Genomic DNA, 21,074 nt, shown 5'->3' with positions numbered 1-21,074 from the left:
TTTCAAAAGTGTGTAGCAGTTTCGGCCAGCAGATGTTAAACTCCAAGATATGGCCAGTAGCCATGACAAAAATAAGTTACCGTATCTACTAAGTAAATAGTGACTTAAGAATATGAAATTTTATGAACACCTTAATGAATGCCATCCCCGCCAATGAAATATTAACCTTGGAATATGCTGGTATTTGAATTTATGACTGTGGTTAATTATGCCAATGTGAAAGTCAGAAATTAAATTTCAGTGCACCTGGTTAGAAATATAAAGAGACAAAAATATTCTACAATCATGAAAAGAACAAATGTGTTCTCAAAGTATTCCCTAAAAAGATGTCCTGACTAAGGATTGCCGATTAAAGAAACAGATTTGACAATGAGAACTTTCTTATAGCTCTGAATCCCAGAACTCTGCCAACATAAGAGCATCTAGGAATGATATAGCCAAAATCCATCCCAGCTAGATGGTACAACCCAGCTAGAGGGTAGAAATGAGAAACAGCTATAAAAATGCTGCTGTTCCCCTCAAACCCCACACAACAGAGTTGTGCTTTTTATCGGAACTGAGGCCAATCCAAGATCAAATGACAACCCAATAAGCAACCAAGGCAAATGTTCTAGGCTTCCTCTAGCCTGCAGAATGTAGTGGGGAAACTAAGCACAGATGTACCCAGGACAAAAGCTACCAACCCTTGGAGTCCATGCAACATGATGTGCAAGCAGATAAAATCTGTCAGCAGGAGAAGAGCTAAATAAACCAAGATACATCGATACAGCAGAGTATTATACAGCCATGAAAAAGACCGAGGCCATGGAACAGTGCCCATGACAAGTTAATTGGTAAAATAAGCAAATTGCAGAATAATATGATCTCATTTTTGTGAAAAACGGACATCGGTTGAGCCAACATGTGTAAATCGTCTGGAAGGATTCGCTCCAAACTATCAAAACTTGTTTCTCCTGAAGATTGACAGTGAAGGAATTGTAGGGAAGGAACTTCTGGTTTTGTTTTATTTTAAATGAAAAGTATTTTTATATTATTGAAAATATTCTCAATAAGTCTAAAATAAATAAAAATAAAGGGAAAGCCCTTTTAAATGAATGCTGAAGGTAACAAATACATGTGACATTGCAGTCATAATCTCAAAAAACGTAATTTTTTAATGGTATCTTAGGACTAGCTTCAGATACAAGGGAACCCTGAGGTCCCAAACCCCAGCAGCAAAGAGGCACAGTGAAAACATAGGGAATCAGCCACCCCCCCCCATGCCAGGCTGTGTATGATAGCTGTATGTCGAGATCATATCCAGCTCATCTCTTGACCTTCAAGCTGTTGGACCCCAGACAACATGGGAAATCAACTATTGGTATCAAAGAAGGGGAAGTTCTTCAACAGCTCTGCAAGTGTGTTAGGTAAACATGCGAGTTCTTGGATCAGGAACTGTATGCTGACAGTTCTGGAAGGAATTCCGGAAATTTCTAAAACACCAAGAGCTGAAGGGCAGACACAAGATGAGAAGTAATAATGCTCTGAGGCTCTAGAAACTGTCAAAGCAAGCAAACCAGTGAGAGAGAGAGAGGGGACGGCAACACAAGAGGAGACAGAAATAATGATCAAAACCATAAACGACTGATTGTCACGGGAGCTGCTGTGCGTTAGGCTCTGAGCTGAGTATTTTACTTTACTTCATTGAATTGTGAAAGCACCTAAATTTCATTTCTGCTTCTTAAGATCATCTAGTACCTGAAAAGTATTAAAATATATAAAATTAAATTACAGCAAAATTCTGAAAAATGCCTAAATATAGACATAACACTGACAGTTTCAAAGAATTAGCATACATCATCAAAGGCTGAGACTATAATAGAATCCCATGATTTTGTAAGGTATAATACAAATTCAACTTGGTATGTGCTTTTTATCATTCACAATTTCAGTTTACCAAAATTTCTGAAGACAGCTTCTTTTCTATTTTGGAAACTGTTCACACTTTGTTAATATTATGATAACGAGATCACTGCAAATATACACAGTTGAAGAGAGTGTTACTCTTTCCATGTTTTGTGATTCAACTAGACATTCTGATTAATCTACGTCTTTTGTCAACTTTAACAGGCATTTCATTTTCATACATTTAGGCACAATGACATCCAACTGCCAGGAAATTCTTCTAGCCAAATTTAGCATTCTGACCTACTTAGAGAGTAAAAATATGGTGCCTTTCAAGGGAGATAGCCATTAACCTTTTAAAAATAAATCACTATAGATATAAACGCTAATAAGGGTTTAAAATTCCTTTTCTTTAGGAAAAAAGTGATATTTCAAGTTTCAAGTTTTCTTCTGAGATAAATGTAACTCACCACTTGAAAAAAAATTTTAAGAGTTTAAACAACTTTTCAATATGAAAGCTAAACCTATCACAGCCAGGAAAGGTCACATAAGGCTGGATTTTCCAGTATCTGCCTCTTCCACTTCTTGCCACTAAGATCTGCTCCAGGATTCTGGACTTACCCAGAGGGAGTAGCAGTGAGTTAGAGCAGCTAATGGCACCAGGGAAAGCTGAACCAGTTCAAGATGAGGACCCATCTCTGTGTCCTCTACCCTGAAATAAAACGGCTTTGTTCCCTGCAGGGCCTGGAGAAATTTGCCAAGAAAACTTAAAAAACAATTCTGAAAGGCAGGGAGGGAAATAGCCTACGGCTGTTAACTTGCTAAGCACTGGTCTGCTCTAGATTTCTCCCAGAGATTCTCACTCTTTCTCACTCTTTCTGTCCCCCCCTCCCCAAGGCCATTGGCAACATCTGATTCAAGAGGAGCCATCAAAACCTTAATGCTGAACGCACAACGACAGTGCCAACAAGCAACAGACTGTGACACCCCTGTTCTGATGGAAACTTTAAGATACCTTGTTCCTGGTCTGGCCACTTCGTGACTTTCCCCCATTGTCCATCTTCTGGCCAGACGTCATTACGAATGGCCATAATGTCAAGTTATCTATGAGGGATACCTAGCCCAATGCTCAGACCATGGTAGCCACTCAAGAGAAGTTAACTGGATAAAAATCTATTAAAATAATTGAACTAGGGCTTCCCTGGTGGCGCAGTGGTTGAGAGTCCGCCTGCCGATGTGAGATCATATTGCAAGTTACAAGACACAGTGGTTCATCTATAAAAGTGACATTCAGGGCTTCCCTGGTGGCGCAATGGTTGAGAGTCCGCCTGCTGATGCAGGGGACATGGGTCCGTGCCCCGGTACGGGAGGATCCCACATGGCGCGGCGCGACTGGGCCCGTGAGCCATGGCCGCTGAGCCTGCGTGTCCGGAGCCTGCGCCCCGCAACGGGAGAGGCCCCAGCAGTGAGAGGCCCGCGTACCGGAAAAAAAAAAAAAAAATTTAACTATATTAAACACGCCCTTCTTTAATGTCCTGAAGCTACTGCTTTCTTAGCAAAGTCCTTTTTTTTTAGTTGAAGTATAGTTGATTTACAACGTTGTGTTACTTTCAGGTGTACAGCGGTGATTCAGTTATATATATATATTCAGTTATATATATGTGTGTGTGTATATATATATATATATATATTCTTTTTCAGATTCTTTTCCCTTAGATGTTATTACAAAACACTGTGCAAAATCCATTTTTAAGACAGTGCAAAAGCGTACTTCAGCACATCCCAGAACAATGTAAATATGAAATAAAAGACTCCAAATTAAGGACATTTTAATGGAGCTTTAGCAATAAGATATCTGTGGTAATAGCAGAGTTGCTAAGTTAAACTCCATTCAAATGACTGCACAGATTCTGGCTGCCCAAACACGGGACACATGTTTTAGTGAATGTAGCCTCTAAAGATTTTAACACAATCCAACCAGGAAAACTGTTAAGCTGTCATTCCAGGAGAAAATGATACAGAAAGGCAGACCATTAAGCTGGCATGTGCCTGAAAGTGCAACACACATTCAAAAAGCAGAAGTGTGGTTTTTATCTCTTACTCAAAACCTATGGCAAGATTTTCTTCCTACAAAGTAATTCAACCTGACCAACACCAAGTTCAGCGGCCTATTCTGATGGCTGATAAGATAAAGTAGGAAAGGCAACACTTTGGATAGGCAATTTACAGCCCTTTTAACATTTTCTATCTGAATAAAAGCTAATGAAAAGCAAAAGAAACATCAAAGCTGGCCTTTACCAGTTCCTTCTGAAATCAAATCTGCTTATAAATGCATATGAGCGGAAGTAACAGTAAAGTCGTACACCCTTGTTTCATCAATCAAGAGCATGTTCATAACAATTATATAATGTAGATGCATTAAGGACATGATTTTAATTAGCCTCAAATATTTTTGCAGATAAATTAAGTTTCTGAAATGTTTTCTTGTTTAGTAGCCAAATGCATTTGACACGTTAGCTAGAAAAACTTCACAATTAATCACAAGCTAACAATGTGTTAAAATATGCCTAGCAACTATGATTAGTCAGCAATCAGACCACTGGCTGATATTCCTCTGGAGAAAGACCAACGCTAAAAGAGAAAGAAGAGTCATGAACCCCAGAGATGGTTCGGAAAAGTCCATCTTGGCAAGGCTCTTAGTGATGGGGTTACAAAGAGTTTGGTATCGTAGGAAATTGGTGTAAATGGAGAAAAAGTAAATCCTCAGAGCTTTCTCACCCATGTGGAAAAAGCAGGTAAGGGAGCAAGCAGAGCTTAAAGAGAACTGAATAAAGTCAACAGAAGAAGAATGAGCAAATCACTCTAACAAAGGCATGAAGTGTTTGGGAAAATTTCAGACATCCTCACTGGTTCTCTCTTGCCTGAATTATTGGTATAATCAGAGCTGACGAGCCGAGGAAAAACCGCTTTTGCAAAAACTAAAAGCAGACATCTTTCTGAAAGCTACTTCAAAACACGTCAGACAAACGTGCTTCTGTCAATCAACCTTACCTTCCCAGTTTGTCTCTTCATAGTCTCTCCAGGCTCCAGTCATGTCAGGCCACTCCCTACTCCACGACCGTGACCCAAGCTTACCTGCCTCTGACTTCCTTCCCCAAATTCTGGAAGTTAACCCTCACCCTAACCCTAACCCTAACCCTAAACCATCCCATCTCACACAATTCCTCCCTCCCTGGTCTCCCCAACTAGGTAGGTTTTCCCTTCTTTTAAACCCTATGTTACCCTTTCCCTTCTTTTTCTTATCATATCATATACCTCCTAGCAATCACTTCCTCATAGAATCTGAGGCGGCTGACAAGGCAAGGATATTCTATGAATCCTAAAACCAGGGTTCAAAGGCAAGAATCAGGCACTAGGTCAAGGCAGCACTCGCTGCTATACCTCTTAGGAACACTAGCAATTTACCTTGTAGAAGAGCCCTGAGTACATCTGTCCTATTAGCCCTTCCAACCACACTCAAAACCACATATTCAAAGACGGGGACTCTGTTATTCATATTTGTGTCTACCACAGAACATAGCATATGACAAATATGCATTAAATTGAGCAAATTATGCTCATTTTATTATTTGGGGACAAATGCATACATTATTAAAATTAAAAGTTTGAAAAAGTACCTAAGCATCTTTTTGTTTCTTTGTTTGGGGGAGTATTCTTTATTATGGAGGGTGTGTATCTGTGTCTCTATACTGTTTCCTCCAGCAAACTCTAAATCATTCAAGAGCACAAAATTCAGAAAGTATCGAGTATTCTATTCCTAACCATGATACCTAATATATGGTTATAAATGTGGGTGCTTCATAAATGTTCTTAATATTGATTTTTGTAAAAAGCATAGAGACACGGTGGTTTAAATGAATCACTAACAAGCTTCCAATTTTCTGATGCCTTGAAGCTGTTGGGAGGGGCCAACCATGCTATAAAAAGGGAGCCCTAAAAACTAAGCTCTAATCATCATTCTAGTTCTAGTGGAGGACTGCCCTGGGCCAGCTCTTGCCATCTATTTTTCCTACTCTAGATTGATTTTGGAATAAGAAGTTAGCAGTACTAAACATGTTTCTGTTTTTATGTAGATCTTTTGTAAATGCACGACTGTAATAAACACACAGAACATTTCCTTTCCTTGGTACTGAACATAAATTTCCTTTCCTTTTGACAAGAGTTCATGTTACCACGGTAATAAAGGTATTGTAGTGGTAGATGTTTATTAGATATGTAGTGAAACATGGGAAAATACGTAAATAAATATGTCTTAAAAGTTTTTTTCATTTTCCGCATTAGCTTAAACATCATGCAAAGCATAACCACCTACAGGTATCATCAACATTACTTTTTTGTGTGCCAAAGCAAATTCTCAAAGATTGAGGTCGCCATTTCCCAAGTTGTTTTCTGATCTTCATTTTTACCACTGCCCTCTTATTTCTCAGTAGGACTTAAAATATTTCCATAAACTTGTCTCCACTTCAACTCTTATCCATTTCTTTTTATGAAAAGGAGAAATTCTAACATGTCATTTGGATATTAATATTATCGATTTCCATGTTGTAGAATTTTATAAATTGTTAACAAGGACAATTAAAAAGCCAAGCTGTACTTCTGACAGACAATCAGGGTGTTGTATCTCCTGCAGCTTCTATTCTTAGAACCATCCTGAGCTCTTCCAGGATTCTTCTCTGAAGTTTGCAACAGAAAGAAACATTCAGAAGTACCATGTAATTTAACCTTACTATAAATATGCTTATATTTTTATAATAAATGAAAAAGTGGTAGTACAATTGCTATACACACTACTTGGCAAATCTAGAACCTGACCTAGTAGTAAAGACCCTTGGCAGGGCCATTTCACTACCTTTATTATTTATTAATTTAGGCAGCTTACCTTCATTCAAGTAATATTCTTTTGTTACCATGATACTACATGTATGTATTGCATGTTGTGGGAAGAGGCTGATAATTCACAGATAACTCATGTACCTAGTTTAGCACCTAGGTTATGATTATGGGCTGAATGAAATTGTATATGGGCCATATACAGAATTTTAGTTGTTTCACCATTTTAATCATTTTTAACTACAGTTCTGTGGCATTAAGCACATTGACATGGTAGTACGACCATCACCACCATACAATGCCAGCACTTTTTCATCTTCCCCAACCGAAACTCTGTACCCATTCGACAATAACTCTCCATTCTTCCCGTCCCCCAGGGCCTGGCAATCACTATTCTACTTCTGTCTCCATGAATCTGTCTCTATCCTAGGAACCTCATCTAAGTGCAATCACACAATACTGTCCTTTTGTGACTGGCTTATTTCGCTTAGCATAATGCCTGCAAAGGTCATCCATGTTATAACACGTGTTAAAATTTCCCTCCTTAAAGCTGAATACTATCCCACTGTATTTATAAACCACACTTTGTTTATCTATTCAGGCTCTCAGGCACTTGGATTATTTCTGTCTTTTGGCTATTGTGAATAATGCTCCTATGAACATGGGTGTACAAATATCTGTTTGAGTCACTGCTTTCATTTATTTTAGGTGTATATATATATATATATATATATATACACCCAGAAGTGGAATTGCTGATCACACTGTAATACTATGTTTAATTTTTTAACAAATGGCCATACTAGTTTTCATAGCAGTTGCACCATTTTACATTCCCACAACCAACGCACAGGGGTTCCAATTTCTCTACATCCTCATCAACACTTGTTTTTTTTTTATTTTTTTGATAGTAGCCATCCTAATGGGTATGGGGTGTTATCTCATTGTGGTTTTGATTTACATTTCTCTAATGATTAGTGGTGTTTATCACTAATTTTTAAAATCTTTTCCTTTTTAATTTTTTAATCAGGCTGTTTGATTTTTATTGTTGATACAAATAGTGTTTTCAAAGTGCTTAATGCGTCAAATTCCTTAAATTGGTCCCTCTGGGGACCGGAAATAAAATCTTCTCAGAATATGATATACCCTATGAAAAAATATATCATCAGACTCAACTGTTCACTATGTCTTCTTTTCTGAAAAAGCACTACACCTGGTTTCCTCACCATCCTCCATTTTGAAACAGACACAAGGACATTTTTTCCTAAGATGACTTCTGTCACATAGATCCTTTGCCCAACTGATTATGTAAGACAGCACTCCTCTATCGAAAAATCTTCAATGGTAAATCAGCTAACTGGAATCACAAAGATAACTTGTAATCAGTAACAGCACCAGTAATCCACCGTCCAAAGGAACAAGTGAATCTACTTACATACTATAGAACCTTGGAGTCATCTCTTTGCTCCATACTCTGCCAATAACTAGAAGATAGACTAATGCCAACTAAGACAGTTTGAAACATTGGTACAAACCAATCACCATCATCATCTTATTTGAGTATTACATGCAATTTCCCAATTAGCTTTTAATCTTGTATAAGTTCCAAAGGTCACTGGTTCACGTCAAAAACGATTTACTGAGCCACTCACATGTGCCAATACTGGGGAAACACAGATGAGTTAACCCAGGTCCCTAAAGGACTGTAATACGGGTTGCCACAATGTCCTAGGGCAAGACATACTCAAGAAAGAAAGAAATTAATTTAAAGATTGTTAAGGCAGAATACGGGAATTAAAAATCAAGTTATATTTGGTAAAAACAATTTTTTTATTTTAAATTTCAACACCTAAGTTCTTTTTAAAAATAACATTGAAAAAATGAATTTTTATCTCTGAAAACAAACAATTACTAATACTCTTTCCCATTCTATTCATAAGTCTCCATTTGGCAAATTTTTCTCAAGTGTTGACGACAGAGGGAAATACTATGTTTAGCCATCATAAGAGTCTTAAGGGTAGAAACTGACATCATCCCCTGTGTTCCCAGCATACCGTGAATAAAAAAGTGACCCCAACCAAAACCAAGATTGTCCGCCAGTTACATTTTAAACTGCTGTTTTAAGCATGTATCTGGGGTACAATTTTCTCTGAAGCCAGCTGGTTGTCTACCAAGGCAACACTTCTCTAAGGAATGACCAAAAGCATAAACACTGCTACACTTCTGCATCACCATGGATAAACGCTTTTATTTTCTAAAACCTGGTCCAAATCTGTTGGAGTTAATGGATTTTTAGTCCATTACAAAACAAAAATCATGTGTAGTTCATAATACATGTGGTTCATAATAACCAAAGCTTAAAATCTTTTGGCTCTTTTTTATCAAAAAAGTGGTAGAGTAAAACTCATAGGATGTTTCAGCAAAAGTTACACATATATTTTTCAGTATATATAACTAAGATGGTGCAGACAGAAATAAAGTACATAAATGTCATACTTCCATTAAAACCAAGATGATGGGGAGAAATTGTTTATATGACAGGTGGATTCAGGAAAAGAATTCCTTTAGCCAAAATAATATTTGTCTACAAAACATTCATTGATTACTTGATAGAATAGGTGAGGGGCAGAGAGGCATAGAAATCTCCTGGTCAAGAATTATAGTATCAAACTTCATTACTAATGGAATATTCATGAGAAGTTAAGATGCAATAATAATAGTTACCCAGAAATATAATTCAATATATAAAAATTAATTTAGACTTAAGCCTTATTTTTTTTCAGGGAAAAAAACTTTGAAAGTTTCTTTACTTGTAAACTACAAAAATATTAATAATCCACTCCTGTTTGATTTACAATTTTCTATCCTGCAACTTTTTTATTGACAAGAACTCATAAAACAGAGTAAGATGATCATGGCCATTATACCACAGATAGTGAGACATACCTATAATAACTTAGGCTGTAAATGATAAGAGTATTTTTTTGAAGAGTAATCTGAGAAGATTTTATGCTTGTTGACTTACTTTATCATAAGTTGGTCATTTTGCTATATCCTCCAACATCGCTAATCACCAGGGAAATGTAAATCAAAACCACAATGAGATATCACCCACACCTGTCAGAATGACTATCATCAAAAAGAACACAAATAACAAGTGTTGACGAGGATGTGGGAATGTAAAGCGGTGCACTCACTGTGGAAAACAGTATGCAGGTTTCTCAAAAAGCTAAAAATAGAACTATCATATGACCCAGCAATTTCACTCTTGGATATATATCCCAAAAACACTAATTTGAAAAGATACATGCACCCCAATGTTCAGAGCAACATTATTTACAATTGCCAAGGTATGGAAGCAACCTAAGTGTCCATGAACAGATAAATGGATAAAAAAAGCTGTTTTATACATACACACACACACACGTACATACACACACACATATACATACTATGGAATACTACTCAGCCATAAAAAAGAACACAATTTTGTCGTTTGTAGAAACATGGATGAACTTGGAGAGCATTATGCTAAGTGAAATAAGTCAGACAAAGACAAACACTGTATGATATCACTTATATGTGGAATATAAAAATACAACAAACTGGTGAATATAACAAAAAAGAAGAAGACTTGCAGATATTGAGAGCAAATTAGTGGTTAGCAGGAGGGGGGCAATATAGGGATAGAGGAATGGGAGGTACAAACTACTGGTTGTAATATAGGCTACAAGGATGTATTGCACAACATGGGGAATATAGCTAATATTTTGTAATAACTGTATATGGACTGCAACCTTTAAAAATTATATATAAAAAAGCAAATAAAAGATAAAAAGAAAAATACTGAAACACTATGTTGTATACCTGAAACTAATACTGTAAATCAACTACACTTCAATTAAAAAAAAACTGTAGTATACCCATATAATTAAATACTACTCTACAATAAAAAATAACTATTGAGTTACACGATAACTTGACTGAATCTCAAAGGCATTAGGCTAAATGAAAGAAACTAGTCTCAAAATATTACATAATGTATGATTCCTTTTATATGACATTCTCAGGAACTCAAAGTTACAGTGAACATGAACAGGTTGGTGGTTTCCACAGATTAGGAGTAGATGTGGCTACAAATTGATAGCCCAAGAACATTTTTTGAAGTGATGGAACTGTTCTGTATCATAAAAATATTGGTGATTACAGGAGGAATCAATACATGTGCTAAAGTTCATAAAACTATGCACTGACTATATTCACAAAATGGTTACATAATTAAAAATAAAAGTAAAAATGAACCAAAGAGCAACAAAGATTATTATAGAAGAGAAAATCATTACTAACCAATGAAAATGTTCCAGTGTTCTAGTAATTTTTTTAAATAAGTTTAAAAATAAGAATAAAATGGCACCTCATCCATGAAAGTCACAAAATAATTTACATTTTAATTCTGGCAAGGCTATAGTAAAATCTTTCTTACATTGCCTGGCATAAATCTTTTGAGGGACATTTTGGGAATACATTTATCACAAGCTAATAATTGTTCAGATTCCTAGAATAAGCAATGTCAGTTCTAGATTTATCTTCAAAAAAGAATATAAAAGATGTAAAATATTGGATATCTGGTTTAAAATGATCATGTGTACAGCCAGTAGACAAGAAAAAGAAATAAAAGAAATCCAATCTGCAAAGAAAGTAGTAAAACTATTGCAATTTGCAGATGACGTGGCACTGTATATGGAAAATCCCAAAGATGCCACCAAAAAACTATTAGAACCAAAAAAAAAAAAAACAACTATTAGAACTAATAAACAAATTCAGTAAAATTGTAGGATACAAAATTAAAATATAGAAATCTGTTGTGTTTTTATACACTAACAATAAACTACCAGAAAGAGAAACTAAGAAAACAATCTGATTTACAACTGCATCAAAAAGAATAAACTATCTAGGAATAAATGCAACCAAGGAGGTAAAAGAACTGTACTCAGAAAACTATAAGAGACTGATGAAGGAAATTGAAGACAGCACAAACAAAGGGAAAGATATACCATGCTCATGGACTGGAGGAAGTTATATTGTTAAAATGACCATACTACCCAGGGCAATCTACAGAGTCAATGCAATCCCTATCAAAATACCAATAGCATTTTTCACAGACCTGAAACAAATAATTTAAAATTTGTATACAAACACAAATGACCCTGAATAGACAAAACAATCTTGAGAAAAAATAACAAAGCCAGAAGTATCACAATCCCTGATTTCAAATTATACCACAAAGCTCCACTAATCAAAACAGCATGGTAGTGGCACATAAACAGACACACAGATAAATGAAACAGAATAGAGAGCCCAGAAATAAACCCGTACTTATATAGTGAATTAATCTATGAAAAAGGAGGCAAGAATATTCAATGGAGAAAAGACAGTCTCTTCAGTAAGTGGTGCTGGGAAAACTGGACAGCTACATGTAAAAGAAACTGGACTACTCTCTCACACCATATACAAAAATAAACTCAAAATGAATTAAAGGCTTAAATACATAAAACTCCTAGAAGAAAATATAGGTAGTATGCTCTTTAACATTGGTCCTAGCAATATTTTTTTGGATATGTCTTCTCAGGCAAGAGAAACAAAAGCAAAAATCAACAAAATGGTACTACCTCAAACTAAAAAGCTTTTGCACAGCAAAGGAAACTATCAACAGAACAAAAATGCAGCCTACTGAATAGAAGAAGAAATTGGCAAACAATATATCTGATAAGGAGTTGATATTTAAAATAGACCAAGAAAACATATACAACTCAACATCAAAAAAAACAACCCAATTTAAGAATGGGACTTGAATAGACATTTTTCCAAACAAGACATACAGATGACCAACAGGCACGTGAAAAGAGGCTTAACATCACTAATCATCAGAGAAATGCAAATCAAAATCACAATGAATTATCACTTCACACCTGTCAGAATGACTGTTATGTCAAAAAGACAAGAAATAAGTGTTGGCAAGGCTGTGGAGGAAAGGTAATTCTCTTGCAGTATTGGTGGGAATATAAATCTGTACAGCCACTATGGAAAACAATATGGAGGTTCCTCAAAAAATTAAAAATGGCAATATCATATGACCCAGTAATTCCACTTCTGGGTATTTTTCCAAAGAAAACAAAAACATTAATTTAAAAATATATATGCTTTCCTACGTCTGTTGCAGCATTATTTACAATAGCCAAGATATAGAAGCAACCCAAGTGTCCATCAATAGATGAATGTATAAAGAAGGCATGATTAGATAGATAGATAAAATGAAATATTATGCAGCCATAAGAAAAGAATAAAATCTTGCCATCTGTGACAACATGGGTGGACCTAGAGATATTACGCTAAGTGAAAAAGTCAGACAGAGAAAGAGCATGATATTTCACTTATATGTAGAATCTATAAAACAAAACAAATGAACAAACGTAACAACACAGAATCAGACTCAGATACAGAGAAAACACAAGTGGCTGCCAGAGAGGAGGGGATGGGGGCAGGTGAGTGAAATAGGTGAGGGAGATTAAGATGTACAAACTTCCAGTTACAAAATAAATGAGTCATGAGGATTTGAAATGTACACCATGGGGAATATAGTCAACAATATTGTAATAACTTTGTATGGTGACAGATGGTAACTAGAGTTATGGTGATTATTTTGAAATGTACAGAAATATCAAATCACCGTGTTGTATACCTGGAACTAACATAGTGTTGTAGGTCAATTGTACTTTAATAAAAAATAAACAAATAGATAGATACATACATAAATAAATAAAAATGTAAAATAAACCTAAAAAAAAACTGGAAACAACCCAAATGTCCATCAACAGGTGAATGAATTAGCAAATTACAGTCTATCCATATAATGGACTACTACTCAGCAACAAAGAGGAATGAAGTGTATGTTGATACATAAAATAAAATGAATATCTAAATAATTATATTGAGTTTAAAAAGCCAGAAAAAAAAATAGTACCTGGTGTATGATTTCATTTATACAAAATTCTAGAAAATGCAAAGTCATCTATAGTGACACAAACAGGTTGCCTGGAGACTGGGGGGGTGAAAGGGAAGAGTGATGGACATGCTCACTATCAAACATAGTGTAGTAGATCAATGGTGCTTTAATAAAAAATAAACAGATAGATAGATACATACATAAATAAATAAAAATGTAAAATAAACCTAAAAAAAAACTGGAAACAACCCAAATGTCCATCAACAGGTGAATGAATTAGCAAATTACAGTCTATCCATATAATGGACTACTACTCAGCAACAAAGAGGAATGAAGTGTATGTTGATACATAAAATAAAATGAATATCTAAATAATTATATTGAGTTTAAAAAGCCAGAAAAAAAAAAGAGTACCTGGTGTATGATTTCATTTATACAAAATTCTAGAAAATGCAAAGTCATCTATAGTGACACAAACAGGTTGCCTGGAGACTGGGGGGGTGAAAGGGAAGAGTGATGGACATGCTCACTATCTTGATTGCGGTGACAGTTTCACAGATGTCCACCTGTCAAAACTTATCAGACTGCACACCTTAACACGTGCCATTCCTCATATGCCAATTATCCTTCAGTAAAGCTGTGAGTAAAAAAGAAAACCAAAATATGAAATAAAATTAAATTTTAAAATATTAAGTAAATACAAACTAAAATAAAATAAAATAAAAGATAATCTTGTGTATTGTTTGTATGTACTGGGTCAAAAAAGTTAATTCTGTTTAAAAGGGCAAAGCACTTTAGGAATATTCCATTTAAATGCCTTCCACAACTATTATATTATAATATTATTATATTTAGACAGTTGCATACTGTCTAAAACCAGGGGCTTCAATAATTTTGTTTCATCTGCCTAACTTCTTCAGGCCCCTGAGTTGATGGCCCCTAGTTCGGAGCAGCAGGGAAGCAGGTGGAGGGCTGACAGCACAGGAGAAGCTCTTCCCCGTAAGCAGAGCTCTGGTCCTGAAAGACCAGGCTGGGAGCTGCCACGGCCTGCCCTTCGGCTTGGAAATTTGAGAAAGGGAATCTCCCAGGGAACAGAGAACAGAATCATCAGAGTGAAGCCCCACATTCTGCTTATTGGCAAAGGAGTCTGGACAAAATGAATATCACCCTATTCAAAGATGAATAAAGGAAGCAAAACATAGAGTAAACCATAGAGCCTATGGGAAAAAAAAAAAAAAGTGGGAAATTATCCTGATCACTCAAAGGAAAAGCATGCCTCTGAAAATGATCTACTTGAGATCCAGAAGAACATGCTAACTATTGTGCATTCAAGAGAACACAAGACCTAAAAAAAAGTGGATATATGTATACATATAACTGATTCACTCTTCTGTCTGCCTGAAACTAACACAACATTGTAAATCGCCTATGTTCCAATTAAAAAAAGAGAGAGAATACCAGATCTAACCTCCAAGAGACAGGAAGAAAAATTCTGAGGAGATTGTAAGGCTACAGATGAGACCTGAATGTCTCACATGGGAACTAAAACCACACTAGTAAAACTAAAGCCTGCAGGGGTGGTAGATCTGGGTACCTGGGTATCTGCCCTCTGCTAGCCCGATATAGTGCTCCTCTATTCAGTGGAATTCAAAACTACCTGTGGAATGAATGAGTATGGATAAACTGGCCTCCTTAAAGTGTCAAAAAAAAATACAGGGGCAAGAGGTAAGCAGACAGGATGGCAAGGTAACAGGGGTTGTCTATGTCTCCTTTCCTGGCCTCAGCACAGCAGTGAGAAGCCTTCCCTGGGTTCCCCGCATCCCCTCGAACACATGAGGACCACGGCTGGAGAAGGCGGGACAGGCTTTCCTCCCCTCCTCCCTCCATTCCCCAGTTCCCCGAAGAGTTTGCGTTTGCCTGAACTGGAGCCAAGAGGAGCAAGGAGCGGGAGGCGGAAGGGAGGATCCTCTTCCCGGTCTGACAGCAACTTAAAGGGTAAAGCACAGAAGTCAGAGACTGACTACAAAGATCTTTCCTTTAGCAAGTGACACAGAATCAGCGCCTCAGGACCCCGGGAAGTGAGGTGAATATCGGAGTCAATAACAAGTAGGGGGTAGTGTGGACAACCAGAGAACACCGTCTCTGGCTTAGGTGGTCAAGCTTTTTTTTTTTTTTTCAACACATGAAAGCCAAGCAAAATATGTCTCCAAGCCGGATTCTGCCCAAGCGTTTGCAACCTATACTTAAAGGAAACATCTTTCTGGCGAAACGACCCTTCTTTTCAAATGCCAGGATGTACTCTCTGCCATGTTATCTTTACCCACAAAATTATACACTGAATTAGGCAGCCTTCCATTCTGGCCTTCCCAAACATTTTGCGGATATTGACCCATGTAAACATCCATTTCGTTGAATGTGACATTTAGCAGAGCAGACCCAGTGTTTCAAAAGAAGGCCATTTGAGCCCTTTCTTCATCACGTGTTTCTAAAACCCAGAAAAACAATAAGCTATCCAAGATATTGTGTAAGTTTAAGCTTCCAGGAGTCCTCCTGTATGTTCCAAAATGACATCGTAAGTGGACAATTACAGCATCTGAAATTTTCAATCTGCAGGAAAAAAGTACCTACAGCTCTGAAACTCTTCCCCACAATGCACTTGGTAACCTTGCACCTGAAGCATTTATAGCATCCTTCAAGGCCTTATCAGGGGACCTCCAGTGCGTGTACATGCTAGTGAAAGAATAAAGTCAGTTTGCTCACTAATTTTAGTCCTTCATAGGAGAAATACTGCACCAAGAATGTCTACAACAGATGAGATGCATTTTTGTTTATTAAGTTTTAATAATTCTATCAAAATATAATTTTCTAGAAAATTTTCTTACAGAAAAGGGAATCTATAGAATTCTTTTGTATTACCCCCACCTACACACATACCCACCACCACCACCTGAACCGGTCTTTTTTTTTTTTTTTTTTCTTTTTTTTGCGGTACGCGGGCCTCTCACTGTTGTGGCCTCTCCCGTTGCGGAGCACAGGCTCCAGACGCGCAGGCTCAGCGGCCATGGCTCACGGGCCCAGCCGCTCCGCGGCATGTGGGATCCTCCCGGACCGGGGCGCGAACCCGCGTCCCCTGAAACGGCAGGCGGACTCTCAACCACTGCTCCACCAGGGAAGCCCTGAACCGGTCTTTTAAAACATGAATTGCTAAACTTGGCCATCAGTATTGGGAGCTGGGCCAGGTTAACAGCAATGAGATGAAGACCTGAGCTGGTGTGTGTGTCTCAGCCACAAGGAACAGGTATGAAGAGGAAGCACAGACGCCATGGCCAACATTTTAAAGCAGTGGAAGAGAATGAAGGGGCCCCCATGAAAATAATCAGATTTATTCAAGACCCACACAGAAACAAGGATCAAAATGATGAGGATAAGATTAGGGGTTCTCCTCAGAGGGTCATGATGTGGGCTCAGGATCACAGGTTTTTATCACTTCAGCATCACTGCCGCCCACTATTCTCCCGGAGGTTACCAACCCCCTACCTGGCACATCTTAACTAGACGCAAAAACAATGCTCAGATTGGATCTTGGCCTTTACTAATCATAAATTCATTTCTTAAGTAGCTAACGTGATGTTTCTGAATCTGTGATACACCGCTCCTTCAGTTCTGACAGTGATTCACGTTATGATTCCTTCCAATAAATTAAGGGAAACATACAAGTGTCTTGTTATTCTTGTGACTATCCATAGTCCTAAAGAACTTAAATCACTTCTAAATCTCTGTCTTAAAGAAAAATAATCATTTCTCACATCTACTGTAGAAAAAAAATGTATGACATATAAAATATGTGTGCTTGTATTTACATATGCACACCTTTTTTCACATTTTTTTATCTACACGATTTGAAGTTCACATATTTTAAACCTCAGCCCTAGTGGAACCAGGAAAACTCCATGAAGATGGCATATTAGTGTAACCTTCTGCTCCCTGATCCTACAGTTTCATGATGCTGGAGTGGATCACCTTACACCAGGACAGATAACCACAACTCTGAAATCAGAACATAGCTGGCTCTGAATGACTGACACTGAAACCATAATACTGAAGCTGGCCTGCAGCAGTGAGTTATCCCTGCTCATTGAGCAAGGCAGTGGGGCTGGGAAAAGACATTCAAGACATAAATCTGCAAATTCTCAATAAGCTGCATTGATTAAGAGCCAGTATCCAATCTGAAAAAAATGTCAAAGGCCATTTCTCTGAATCAAATTAAGTGGTGAGATCGGTAATATTAATAAACATGTCTGTACTACCTTCGATACTGAACTGTTTAGGCACTACTTTTTCAAACCACAAGATAACAAGGCAACCAGAAAACAAGAAAAGGGAGCTGGCGTCTAGTCTGAATTCATCATTTTTATTTTTAATTTATTTATTTTATTTTTGGCTGCTTTGGGTCTTCGTTGCTGCGTGCAGGCTTCCTCCAGTTGCAGCGAGCTGGGGCCACTCTTCCTTGCGGTGCGCGGGCCTCTCATTGCAGTGGCTTCTCTTGTTGCGGAGCACAGGCTCTAGGTGAGTGGGTTTCAGTAGTTGTGGCATGCGGGCTCAGTAGTTGTGGCTCGCAGGCTCTAGAGCGCAGGCTCAGTAGCTGTGGCGCACGGGCTTAGCTGCTCTGCGGCATGTGGGATCTTCCCAGACCAGGGCTTGAACCCGTGTCCCCTGCGTTGGCAGGCGGATGCTTAACCACTGGGCCACCAGGGAAGTCCCTGAAATCATCATTTTTAAACAAAGAATGCTAAAGAGAGGTGCCATTCTCAAATAGCAGTCCCTAGCATACATCCTCATCTTAAAAAAAAACGTACATTTAGTTTTGAAATATAGACAATAAAAACAGTGAAATGTACATCGGCGGGGAGGGATGGGGGCAGAAAGACTGGAATTACAAATAAAATCTAGCTTCTCTATTTACTAACTGTGTGGCTTAAGGTAAGTAAATTCACTTCTCTGAGCCTCGGTTTTCATCTGTAAAATGGGGATGGTACTGCCTGCTTCCAAGAGTGCTGTGAAACCAATAATTCCATACATGACTTGCCTGGCATGCAGAAGACACTCACTATATGGTAGCTGTTGACATTATTATCATCATTATGATCATCATCACCACGAAATTATCCTATTATAAACTTAAAGATTGGGAAATTGGTCTTAAAAGGAAGGATGGCCTTAGCAATACAAACTTTGAGAGTCAAATGAAAATTATTATGCCAAATCAAATTTGAACCTCATTTGAATTAAGTGATTTCTAAGGTGACCTTTGGGCTCTAGTAGGTTCCAAGCCCTCACTGAATGCAGAGGGTATAACTGCAGACCCCAATTCACAATTGTCTCTATCCTAGGAACCTCATCTAAGTGCAATCACACAATACTGTCCTTTTGTGACTGGCTTATTTCACTTAGTATAATGCCTGCAACAGTCTACCAGAGAGAGGAGAGTTTGCTTACCCACGGCCCATCCTCCAAGCCAATACTGTGCAACCTGCACTCACAGAGGCCCTGGTCCAACATTTCTCAACTTGAATAATATTCTGATAAAACACCCCTCTAGAAGAAAACTTTTCAAAACTAATTTATAAATTTAAATTACTCTTACAAAACATAAATGTGCACAAAATAAAAATATGAACTCGGTATGCCAATAGCTCTTATAAAACCCTAAAGGAAATTTCAAACAACATATTTAAAAAGGCAATAAAATGTATAACAATAATATTAACTTAATGTCACAATCTGAGTCTTAGTCCCTGAGGTACACTCAAAACAAGGAGATAATGGCAGAACGACATTGCTTTGGGACCTCCCTGGTGATACAGTGGTTAAGAATCTGCCTGCCAATGCAGGGTACACGGGTTTGAGCCCTGGGCCAGGAAGATCCCACATGCCGCGGAGCAACTAAGCCCATGTGCCACAACACAGAGGCTGCGCTCTAGAGCCCAAGAGCCACAACTACTGAGCCCAAGTGCCACAACTACTGAAGCCCACGTGCCAAGAGCCCGTGCTCTGCAACAAGAGAAGACACTGCAATGAGAAGCCCACGGCCCGCAATGAAGAGTAGCCCCCACTTGGCGCAACTAGAGAAAGCCCGCGTGCAGCAATGAAGACCCAATGCAGCCAAAAATAAACACATAAATAAATTAATTTATTTTTAAAAAAAAGAACTACATTGCTTTAACTACTGTGTTTTCATATACACAGTATCTTAATCATATTCTTTATGCTCAAGAGGCCACGAGAGAAAGGTTGCCAAGAACATGGACAGGATCTGACCTAAAAGAAGTTAAAGATCTTCGTCCACGTAATAACACAAGGCATTCTCCATTCCTAGAGCCCCAGTCATAGGATACCACCCCCTAGGACTTCTTATAGTAATGGCCCTCGATTGAGAAAAAAGCACATGCAAATAACGTAAACCATAATTAGAGGCATAAAGACATCCACTCTAATTAGCTCCGGATTGGGAGAAAGTTCTAGGGAGGAGTTTGGGAGAGAATTACAACCCAAAGACTTACAGCATAAATGTGAAGAACGTAGCTTATGCTTTCATGTGTTAACTTGAGCTTCAGTCATAGAAATGTACTGTGGCTGCTAAACTGTTGCTTTTTCTGCTAACTTTTGTCTTCATGGAATACATGCTCACACTAGCCTGCATTGTCTATTCTTGTCAGGATCACTGTGGAGGAGACAGCCTCCAGACCAGGAACCTTGGGCTGGGAAAAGGCAGATCCTTACTCTCCTGGTGCTTGGGTGAGACTCAGAGCCATATAGGCAGCTATCCTCTTTTTTTTTTTTTTGAACTTTTTATTATTATAAGTCTCAGGTGTACAGCATTATCATTCAACATCTGTACACACTACAGAGTGATCATGACCAACAGTTGACCCCCTTCACCCACCACCCCCCATCCCTTCCCCTTTAGTAACTACTAAACTGTTCTCTGTATCTCTGAGGGTTTTTTTTGTTTTAGATTCCACACGAGTGAAATCATAAGGCGTTTGTCTTTCACCATCTGATTTATTACACTTAGCATAATACATTCAAGGTCCACCCATATTGTTCCAAATGGCAGGATTTCATTCTTTTTTTTTTTTTTTGTGGTATGCGGGCCTCCCCCTGCTGCGGCCTCTCCCGTTGCGGGGCACAGGCTCCGGACGCGCAGGCCCAGCGGCCATGGCTCACGGGCCCAGCCGCTCCGCGGCATGTGGGATCCTCCCAGACCGGGGCGCGAACCCGGTTCCTCTGCATCGGC

General features: G+C 38.1%; 1 protein-coding gene across 4 annotated transcripts in view; it reads right to left on the bottom strand.

Moving 5' to 3' along the window:
• Positions 1-21,074, bottom strand: part of BCKDHB (branched chain keto acid dehydrogenase E1 subunit beta) — a 250,090-nt gene that overhangs the window by 60,343 nt on the left and 168,673 nt on the right. Inside the window, exon 9 of one of the 4 annotated variants that reach the window (XM_028495383.2) lies at positions 14,391-14,414. The exons of the other annotated variants lie outside the window; for them this stretch is intronic. Within the exon in view, the coding sequence (XP_028351184.2) occupies positions 14,406-14,414 (9 nt within the window). The 3' untranslated portion in view covers positions 14,391-14,405. Of the gene's footprint in view, positions 1-14,390; positions 14,415-21,074 lie in introns of those variants that run through there. 4 annotated transcript variants of the gene reach the window in all.

Source organism: Physeter macrocephalus, chromosome 11 (genome assembly GCF_002837175.3).
Source record: "Physeter macrocephalus isolate SW-GA chromosome 11, ASM283717v5, whole genome shotgun sequence".
Classification (NCBI taxonomy): domain Eukaryota; kingdom Metazoa; phylum Chordata; class Mammalia; order Artiodactyla; family Physeteridae; genus Physeter; species Physeter macrocephalus.
Note: the sequence above shows the minus strand (reverse complement) of the source record. Positions and strands in the feature narration are given on the sequence as shown.